General features: G+C 47.4%; 1 protein-coding gene across 1 annotated transcript in view; it reads left to right on the plus strand.

Moving 5' to 3' along the window:
• The window catches only part of LOC137429142 (alpha-catulin-like), a 206,618-nt gene extending 196,524 nt beyond the window's left edge, over window positions 1-10,094 (plus strand). The window contains exon 18 of the mRNA XM_078779661.1: window positions 7,626-10,094. Coding sequence (XP_078635787.1) covers window positions 7,626-7,757 — 132 coding nt within the window. The 3' untranslated portion in view covers window positions 7,758-10,094. The remainder of the gene's footprint in view (window positions 1-7,625) is intronic.
• Window positions 10,095-10,906: the final 812 nt, after the last annotated feature.

Here is a 10,906-nt window from a genome sequence, read left to right on the forward strand (position 1 = left end):
TCTCGTCTTATTCCTTTTCCTCTTTGCATTCGGTCGTTTTAGAGTTTTCCAGATTGGGCAGCTGCGGTGCGATACGGCCAAAGTTTGGTGTGAATCGGGTGAGTTGGGGAAGAATCGGGGGAACTGTTAGGTCGCGGTCATACCAACCGCTCGGTCAAAAATAACATCTTAACCGCGACAGTAACAGTTGGTGTCAGGAGTGTCGGATTCGGACCTGAAGCGTTTAACGCGCTCAAAATTACAAAGTAGCCGAAATTTGCTTTTGTTTTACAAAAACCCGAATTTTGGGAAATCGCGCCATGGCTGGTCAAGGCGATCGGATGCCGGTGGGTGAGCTAGAGGAGGGGTTAGGAGTAACCCAGGATCAAATGGAGGGGAGCAATGAGGCGGTTGAGGGAGTATCAGACGCACAAAATGGCGCTCGCGCACGTGGTATCAGACGCACAAAGTGGCAGCTCGCACAAGCGCGGGGTAGCCGCGCCCGCTGCGCAAATAGCGGGAATTGATGTGCGGGACCTCATGGCGCAGATTAATGCAGCCATACTAATGGCAAATATGGGGCTAGAAGCAAAAATGGATGCTCAGGGTGAGCGAATGGGACAAATGGGGAACCGGATGGATGCTCAGAGTGAGCAAATGAGGGCTCAGAGTGAGCAATTGGGGGTAATGGGGGGCGAAATGGGGGGCAAAATTGGAGAAATGGGGGGCAAAATTGGAGAAATGGGGGGCAAAATGGGAGAAATGGGGGAACGGCTAGAAGCTAAATTTGAGGGGTCAGACAATAATCTTAAGGGATTAGACAAGAAATTTGAGGGATTAGACAATGGGTTAAAGGGGGTGAAAAATGGGTTAATGGGGTTAGAAAATAGGATGGAAGACAAATTGCGGGAGATAGGGGAACAATCTGCCCGGGAAATCAAACGAATGGGGAACCAGATAGAGGAGGTGCAAATCGGGTTAGAAAGTAAACTGGATGCTCAGAGGGATGAATTAGGACAGATGAGAGTGGCATCTACAAAAGAGAGGGAGGAGATGAAAGAGGAGATACGACGAGGTGTAAGTGAGGAGGTCTCGGGGATACGCGAGGAGGTAAAGCGAGGCGAAAAGGGAAAGAGGTGAGGAATAATACGGCGAGGTTACAAGGGGGAATAGAAGATCTGACGGAGGAGGTGGAACAGCTGACGGAGGGACAGACTGAGTTAGTGGAGCAGGTTCAAAGGAACACTGCGGTACTAGGAGGGTTAAAAGCGACACAAAAAGAAATTAAGAACGAATTAATAGCGACACAGAAGCAATGTCAGATGGTACGTGAGGGACTGACAATGAGGTTGGACGAGGTGACAGAGGTAATGGAGACGAAGGACCGGCAGGTGAGGATGCACCTAGAGACGGTCACGGTAGCCTTAGAGGACGAACTTGAGGAGACGCACCGGGAAATAAAAGAGGTGAAGCAAAAATTAGAGGAAGTGGAAGAAGAGGTGAGTGAAATTAAGAAGGGACGGACAGAAACTAAGAGGGAGATAAAGGAGGAAGTAATGGAATTGGTACAAGGTCTGTGCTCGAATCGTGATGTGCTGCTCACTAACCAAATAAAGAGTTTGCAGGTGGCAAAGGAGGTGCGGAGACGAGGTGCCAAGGTGAGTGGCGATATAATCGGAAATGTACATGATGTGAGGAAAGCTTCAGTCGGCTTGGGGATTGGTTTGGATCCGGGTGTTCGTGAAAGGCCGTTGGTGAAGTGTGTGACAGGTCAGGTGTGCGAAAAAAGAGGTGTGTGAGAATGTCTGACCATGGGGTGTGTGAGGAAAAAGTGCGCGCCGACCAGTGAGTGTGCTGTCGAGAGTGAGTCGGTTGTAGCGCGTGTGCGAGGGGGTACATGGAAGCACGGTGTGGTAAGTGTTACGGAGGAAGTAACGAAAGAGTGTGCGCAAGAGGATGCGTGAGAAAGGTGTGTAACGGACAGGTGCATGGGGAAAGAGTGCGCTGTCAAGAGTAAGGGGGAATGCACGCCTGTGGTGAGTGTTACAGAGGATGTAACGAGAAAGTGTACGCCTGTGGTGAGTGTTACAGAGGATGTAACGGGAGAGTGTGCGCAAGAGTGTGCGCGAGAAAGGTGTGTAACGGACGGGTGCATGAGGAAAGAGTGTGCTGTCGAGAGTAAGGGTGAGTGCGCGACCGAGAGTGGAGGTGAGAGTAGTGAGAGTGACACGGAGCGTGAGTTGGTTATGACAGGTGAGCGAGGATGTACACCTGGAATGGAAGGATGCACACCTGGAATGGTAGAGCGTGCGTGGGAATGCACACTTGAGTTGGTCGTGAGGCACGTGGTTGGGTGTGCGAGTGAAAGCACACCTGTGATTGTCACAGAGGAGGTGACCGAGGAAGGGGCGCGAAGAGGTGTGTTGGTGAGGTGTGCGAACAACGAATGTGTGCCAAAGTGTTTGGTGGTCAGGTGTGTGACCAAGTCTGTGAGTGGAATGAGTGTACCTGGGTGTGTTAGAGAAGGTACGACGAGGAGCATGGGAACAGCTGGATGTATGGGCAAGAAAGGGGTAGCGTATGCGTGTAAGCATGCAGGTGAGGCATCGACGGTAACCGGGTTAGCGGTTAGAGCGACTTTTAGCCGAATCGGGCCCTTGGTGCGTGCCGGGCTTCGCGTGCCGCGAGAACCAGCGGGGATCCGAGCCACGGCGGGTTCGAAAGGACCGCCGTACGCGATCCACGCTGGGCCTCGCTTGGAACGGCCGTGTCCGTGCTCAACTAGGCGGAGCGGGCAGCTCGATAGGAAGGGTCGTCATGGCGACCACTTTTTGTTGAGACGTGCCGGCAGGTCGAGATCGGGACATTGGATGGCTCCACGCCGAGGTGGTGCGTGGGATCTCGGCCCGGGTAAGCCCCCGTCCCTGCCCCGAATGCGGGACGTATCCAGCCGCTGGCACAAAACAACCCGCATTCATTGCTCGGCTGTATGAAGCCGAGCTTTAGAAGGGAATTGGCGCACCGAGAGGATCTAATAAGTAGACGAGTGATGAGGTTAGTGTTTTGGACCCAAAATTAGAAAAAGGCGAAATTTGATGATTGGTACGGTGATTGGCAGATGATTGGCAGAATTTTTGATTGGTTGGATTTAGGTGTGCGAAATTGATAGTAGGACCTCCCCGATGTGGTGGGATGGGCAATCCACCATCCCTCACACCAAGGGGGGCAAAGGAGCACTAGATTATGGGGTGTATGGCAGTGAAAACTAGCCCGGGTGGGTTAGGATATTGTGTGTAGGGCCCTAGAAGAGGACATTAGGTAACGGTAAGATTAGTTAGTGACAATGACACCTGTAGTGGGGACGCAGGTAGTTTAGTGTGGATGATAATGACGTGGGAGCGCAATAGTTTAAAGGGGCGACTGGGAAGCGCAAGTTTCAGAGGGGAGTAGTTAGATGAGATGATGCCGTGTGTTTGAGGATTGAACAGGTGTGATTGCACAGGTGTGCAACTGAACAGGTGTATGGAGCAGTGTATGAGGGAGTAGTGGTGATTGCGTGTTGTGTTGACCAAATGGTCCAGGAAGAGGAGGAGGGTGCAGGTGGCACCTGGTGATTGCACAGGTGTGCAACAACAGGTGTATGTGGCTATGTGGAATAAATGGTAGTGTGGAATATCTGGAGTCTTGGAATGGATGGTCGTGGAGTGAGTATGGTGGAAATTGTGGAGTGGAGTGGATGGTGCGGAGGTGTGAATGGGGGAAGAGTGGACCCCCATCACGGATACCCGGGGCGGGTAGTTTAAGTGTTAGGTAGAGGGTATAGGTAAATTGTGGTTGGATATTGGCATCTGTGGTGCGGGTGGAAGAATGGTGATTGGATGGGTGCAATAGTGTTGTGGAAATGGCTGGGCGTGTATCCTGTTAGTGTGTGTAGTTGGTTTGGGCACTCCACCACTGTGAGGATGTCGGCCAGGTGAGGCCGCAGGTGGGCTCTGGGAGCCGGTAGTTGTGGATGGGGCCCGAGGATCCGGAGGACGGACCCCGGGTAGCCCAGTGCCAGAGGGCACCGAGTGGGGTGACAGAGCCAGGAGGGGCCTTCCCCAGCTAGATAGGTTAGGGTGAGGAGCTAGGTAAGCTCGGGTGGCAACTGCAGTGGTGGAGGTGTGCAGGTGGGTAGACCTGCTGGGAGAGCTACACGTCGCAGCCCAGAAATTGTGCGAGGGCACCGGGAGATGAATCGGGGGAGTGAGACCCCAAATTGAGAAGCACCACAGTTTGGTCAATGGGAATTGGTTTTTAGAACCCATAGTGTAAGTTGGCCAATGGATTGGCAGGGAAAGACCCCGGGTAGTGTAAAGTGTGTTAAAATCATTTAGAGGATAGTTAGGATGAAGGATCTCCTCGCACCATCTGCATCCACTCACCTGAGGTGACAGGTACTCCACACCATGCCATGTTTTGATTATTTTTTATGATGCAAATGTTTGGATTGTGAGACGCATCATGACGTGGGTGTGACATTGTGCTTGATGTTCCATCTCTTCCTCCTTATGAGGATTGATGATGAATTGGGTGATGGCAAATTTTGGATAGTGGGGGAGTGAAGACGAATTTGGTATAAGGGAAATAAGGGGAAGACGTGACGGTAGCGACGGATTGGTAATGTGTAGATTTTTGTACATATGGGGTAAGGGCAAGGGTAGTGTAGGTGACAGGGGGGTGACGTACGGTAGGGACGAGCTTTCTCACTTCGCCCTCCGTACGCATTTCGCCTTGCATTGCCTTATTGATGTGTACCCTTGTGACCTTACCCCTCGCTCAATTGTCTCTTTTGTCTCCCACATGACCTGTGCGCCATTGGGCGCCGAGGGGAGCGTGCGTGAGTCGGCCATTGTGCGCCCGGAACTCTCAGAACCAGCTGTCTGCATCGATGCACCACATTATGGACCACATGTCTGTGGCCGAGCACCACTTATGGACCCCATGGGTTGGGGCATGGCCCCTCTGCTGGAACCGGCCATGAGGGCCCGAAATCTTGCTGGCGGACCTTGGCCACAGGGCACCGATGCCCCACAGGTGAACCACACGTAGTCGGCCCTGTGGGCCATAAATAAAGAAAATAAAAATGGACACATTGGGTGCAAGTTTTAATACAAATAGGCCGCCAGTAAGCAAAGCAAAGGAATGACAACAACTGGAAGAAATGATAATAGCCAGCAGAGGGAGCCGAAGAGCGAGAGATCACCTGCAGGGTTAGGGGTTGTTTGGTTATTTTTATCATTGAACACTGATGAACTGTGGTGACTGCACCGATTGGTGCTTGGGGGTGTATTGGTGCGTTTTTGGGTGCTTTCATGGTGCATTGATGCAGAGCAGACTGTCTCCCCCCCAGAAAGAACAATCACAGGTCCTGGGTTAGTCTTGTAAATAAAAATAGCGTCATTGTAAATAATGCTCCCCACCGTCAGTGTGTAGTTTGAAGACCATTCCGCAATTCGGTTAACTGTGGGCGTAAGTCTGTTAGGCAGGGTGCAATGGAGCAGCGGGACACATTTATTTATGTTTTAAAACTGTCGCACTCAGGGTCAGGTTAAAAGTAGAGGGAACTACACCTACGTGTCACACTAAATAAAAGTTGTAGGCCCGGGACGTGCCTAAGAGGAGGAGGGTGCAGTGTTGCGGATATGAGGACTGTATATTTTTTTTGATTGTGTGAATTATTATTATTGTTTATTCTGCGCCTCCTGCCTCCGGAGCTGTGTAAAGGTCAAAGGGCATCCCATAATTAGTCCATAAAGCATCCACACCACAGCCAATCATAGAATACCCCTGTTCAATAGTTATATCTTATTCTGTGTTTTAGGGTAAGGCTGTGTCTCCCATTAATTGAAATACTCCATTGCACCAGTGAAAGAGATAGATTCCCTTCATTCCCATTCCCAAAACCTTCATTCCCCCTTTTCGTCGATTGGAAATTACCTCCCCTCCAATAACCGCCATTGACCACGAGGCAGGGTCGGAGAAGAAAGGCGTGTCTCCACCTCGTCATAGAGGGGAGGAGTGAGCCAGCCCCACTCGACCAACCATGAGCCAGGGGTTTGGCTAGGGAGGGCGGAGGAAGAGCTATCGGGGAGGTTCGCAAAGGTTGAGGGGCGGGGCCTATATAACCCGCAGCGCGACGCTCCCCAGGCAGTCGAGCTTTGAAGAAGAAAGAGATGAGTACGGAGCATTGAGATGAGAAGAGGCTGCGCTTTTAAAGAGAGGCGCTGAGAGGAGGGAATGAGCAGGCGTGACCGCAGCTAAAATCCGCAGCGCGACGCTCCCAAAAGAGAAGCTGAGACAAGCTTTGGCAGAGAGGAGCTTTGACCGGCAGACAAAAGGGAGCCCAAGCCGTTGAGAAGAGAGAGGGTCCAAGAAGCAGCGCTGAGTTGTGTTGTTTTGGTCGTCAGTGGTTGAGTTGTCGGTGGTGAGGAGTGATTGGACCAAGAGAACATAGAGAACATCCAAGGAGAGGACATCCCAGAAAGCACAAAGCCTGTTGTAATCCTGGAAAAGCATGCGACGTCCACAGCAGCAGCAGCAGCGGCGGCCACAGCAGCAACAACACTCAACAGCCGCTTGGGGCCTGGACGGCGGTTTTGAGCAGGGCCGCGAAGGAACGGCGGCTGCTAAACGCGCCGATCGTGCTGCACAATACAACTCCAAGCCATCCTCTCCTTCCAGCCAATTCCTGTCATCATTCCCCGTGTGAGTCTGTCTTTTGTTTGTTCTGTCCCTGGGTTAATTAAGACTGTAGGTAAGCTAGCGTTGCACTGTGTATCTAATCTCGTCTGTAAATAAACGTGACTGCTTTCTTTGTGCTTGTGTGTATAATAAATCCAATTACTCTTCTGTCCGTCTTCTCGTCTTATTCCTTTTCCTCTTTGCATTCGGTCGTTTTAGAGTTTTCCAGATTGGGCAGCTGCGGTGCGATACGGCCAAAGTTTGGGGTGAATCGGGTGAGTTGGGGAAGAATCGGGGGAACTGTTAGGTCGCGGTCATACCAACCGCTCGGTCAAAAATAACATCTTAACCACGACAGTAACACTATATAAAAACTATATATATATAAAACTATAAAAATGTAATATAATAATATAATATGATAAAATAATAATAATATATAATAATAATAATAATAATAGAATATAATAATAATACTATAAAACCTATAACAATATAAAAACTATAACGATAAAACTATAACTATAAATTATAACTTTAAACCATAACAATAACTATAAATATATAACTATAACTATAGATATATAAACTATATAAACCTATAAGTTATAACTAACTATATCTATATTAAAAAACTATATATAAAACTATAAAAACTGTAAAATAATAATATAATAAAATAATAATATATAATAATAATAATGAATAATAATATAATATATAATAAATAATATTGTATAATAATAATAATAATAAATAATTATATAATAATATAATAAAAACGAATAAAATGTTTAAAAGGCCGGCAAGTGAGAGCTAGACTTGCTTGGGGGTTTGTAGAATTCTGGTTGTCAGTTAAACAGACAACTGAGAGAATGTTCCAGAACAAAGCCTTGATCACACCTTGACCTCACTGTCGACAGGTGGAGGGTCGCCTGCCATGTCCCAGCTCTCCCCGACCTGCGAGGAAAACTCAAGACTCTGTGGGCTCGGCGACTGCTCCTCATGACCAAGGTGAACGGAAAGATCGTCACATTCGGCTTCTGACCTCGTGAGGTACCTTCACGTCACCGGAAGTACTTCCCGTGAACCCTCATCAAGTAATGTCAGATTCTACATTGGGTAGTGTGATGTGATGCACCTTTTTCACTGCATTATTTATCCACCTGGATTTTCGATCTTTACCTGGCCCACGTCTGTGATTCGAACACTAAACACAAATATCTGCAACTGCTTTATAAGGAAGAAGTCACTTCTTGTGTGTGATTATCAGGAAAAGAAAAAAGGTTCAAGAGGAATTTGTTTCGGACACTACGGTATATATTTTCAGTAAGCAAACTAAAAGCTCTTTGGTTATTTTGTAAACATACACAGTGAGAACGTGTTTGTTTTCAACAAAATACGCAGAGACAAGGTTTCGGTAATTCATTACCAACAGTTCATCCCAAGGCCTCTGCGTGCGCCGGGGGAAAAAAAGAGTAAAATAAGTAAAATAATTTTCCAGAACAACCTTTCACATCTGATAGGATATCAAAATCAACACAGTTATTTTGAAGTTCACTAGGCCAAGGAACGGATTGTTTTGTCCTTTTTTTTTTCTGTTGACGTGTACACTTAGAAAAACAATCTGGACATCATGAAGAAGCTCGATTTGGTACTTATAATACGCATTTGTATGTTTTGCTTGTTTCGATTGAAGCCAGGGTCTGGGTAATGCAACGACAAACATACCTGTCAACACAGGTGGGGGATTAAGGAGGGTCTGGGTAATGCAACGGTTAGAATAGTTTTCCAAACGAGATACAATGGTGCAAAGGAATGCTCAGGTTTTAAAAATTCATTCAAAATGTTCTAATCGTGTGATGTGCTGTGCCAGAATAAAACGAAGACCCTGATTGGTAACCCGAGTCAATGATATTACAGCCCGATCCCGATTTTTCCAAATGTGGAGTATATTTTCTTGCAGATCTTGCGTATCACTTGGCAAAGGTCGGTTTTTCAGCAGCTCCAGATCCATGTTCCCAGACATGTACAATGATGTTCCTGCCAGTGCTCTGTGGTTCTGAGTGAAGAAAGTAGCAGCCCATCCCATCTTGTCCAGGTAGAGGTGGTCCTGGACTTATGACGATGCACCATCTTCCTGCAGTACAGTATATACAACACAACAACATGCATTTTAAGGCCATTTTCCCTGCTGGAGCGGGGGCTAGCCTTGCGGTCCCCATGACAATCTAGTCCATTTTGCCCTATTTTCTGCATCTCTCCTTGTTAATCCCCTTGCCTGCATTTCTTCTTCCACCATCTTTAGCCAAGTCTTTCTCGGTCTTCCCCGTCCTCTACTTCCTTCTACATTCATTTCCATCACTCTTCTCAACCAGTCACTTTCATCCTTCCTCAACACATGACCAAACCATCTCAACCTGTTCCTCTTGACAGCATCAATCACAGGCTCTATTCCCATCATCGTTCGCAATTCATCATTTGTCTTCCTCTCTCTCAACGATACTCCACACATCCACCGAACCATTCGCATTTCCACCCTTTCCAGCCTTTCCATTCCTTGTAGCCTTTCCAGCCACAGTATATGTGCTCCATAATAAAAAGGCCTTTGCCTGGATACAAGAAACCCTCTTACCACTGTACCAGCAAGGCATTTACCACCTTTAGAGGCAATTTTTCCCTGCAGAGCAGGGGTTTGCCTTTTTCAGGCACTGTGGTCGCTTTTTGAAGCAATGTTTTATGGCCAGATGCTCTTCCTGCCACCAACCCTGTTAGTCGCCTTTTGCGACACACAGGGAATTACCAGTGAACTGGTACTCAATTTGCCGACCTCGGAAGGATGACGGGCTGAGTCAACCTCTATGGTGTTAATTCAGCGATTGACCGGGATTCAAACCCTGGATCCGAGGATCCCAAGCCGGCACCCTAACCACTAAGCCAACACCAGGCTAAAGGCATTTATCAGAATGGAACACAATTACTGCAGGAAGATGGTGTCATAGGTCCAGAACCACCGGCCTCTACTTGGACAAGATGGAGTGGGCTGCAGCTTATTCCGCCGACATAACAGAGTCCTCACATGAATGCCATCGATCACATTCAGGAACATGGATCGTGATCTTGTGATAAGAATGTAAGATTGTGCATTAATGCATGACTACCATTTATATGCACAACTATTTTCACAAATATATATATATATTCATTCAAAACATGAGGTATCTTATTGATGTGCAGAAGGTGTTGTTGCATGTGATTGAGATTTCCTTCAGCATAGGTTCCCATTTGCCTGCTTCTCATTTCTCATTTGCCTGTTCTTATTTGTTCTCATTTGAAGTGGAATTTTCCATGTTTGGGAGTTTGGCTCATAAAGGATTTAAATTGTTTCGTTCCATTTGTGGTGCTCACTGATTGGCGTGACTGATTTGAGGTGCCTGCCTGGTAGTAGGGCTTACGATCAGGTTGATGTGGACAGTTTCGTTCAACTGTGCATTTGGCGAGTCCTCGGCAGAACTTTGTTAATTTGCTTCGTTGACAACTGAATACCTATATGTATTGAATGTGCAAAGAGTATAATACAATTACTCTCTGAATATCACTGTGTGTGTGTGTGTGCTGCAATAAAGTATGAGATGGATATGGTATGTTAATGACTTTTCTTTCTTCTAACTACAAGTTGCCTTCATGGGACGATGGCGGACCTTCTCTTTCAACTACTACAGAAGGGCTGACTGACTATGGCCTAAAGGTACGCACACACCTCTAAGTTTTCTAGCCTGGCTGGACGGGACGTCTGCCAGCATTAGTTGGTGGACATTAAAGACCCCACTGTGTCCTTCATGAAGAGTAGGCGAGCCATCGCCGGCAGCATGAACAAATTACAAATTCCTGCCATAACCTATAGAGGGCGCTGCACCAGCGGCAAAGCCACGCCCCCCTCAGCCATTTATGCATACGAAAGAAGAGGAAGAAGAACTATAGTGTAGGCTGCTATGTCTTAAAAATGGCTGTCGTGTTTTTTTTTTGTTAAAAGCAAAATTCCACTTGATTCCTCGTCTTTGGGGTGTCACATGTTCGAAAAAATAGGTTGTTAATTTTTTTTAACGGATTAAGGGTGTCAAATCCAAGATGGCCGCCAAAATATATAAATTCCATTAAAACTGGTATTCTGAACACAGTATGAGGTCCAAATTAACGATAATCT

This window comes from Myxine glutinosa, chromosome 6, assembly GCF_964187855.1.
Source record: "Myxine glutinosa chromosome 6, kmMyxGlut1.1, whole genome shotgun sequence".
NCBI classification, from domain to species: domain Eukaryota; kingdom Metazoa; phylum Chordata; class Myxini; order Myxiniformes; family Myxinidae; genus Myxine; species Myxine glutinosa.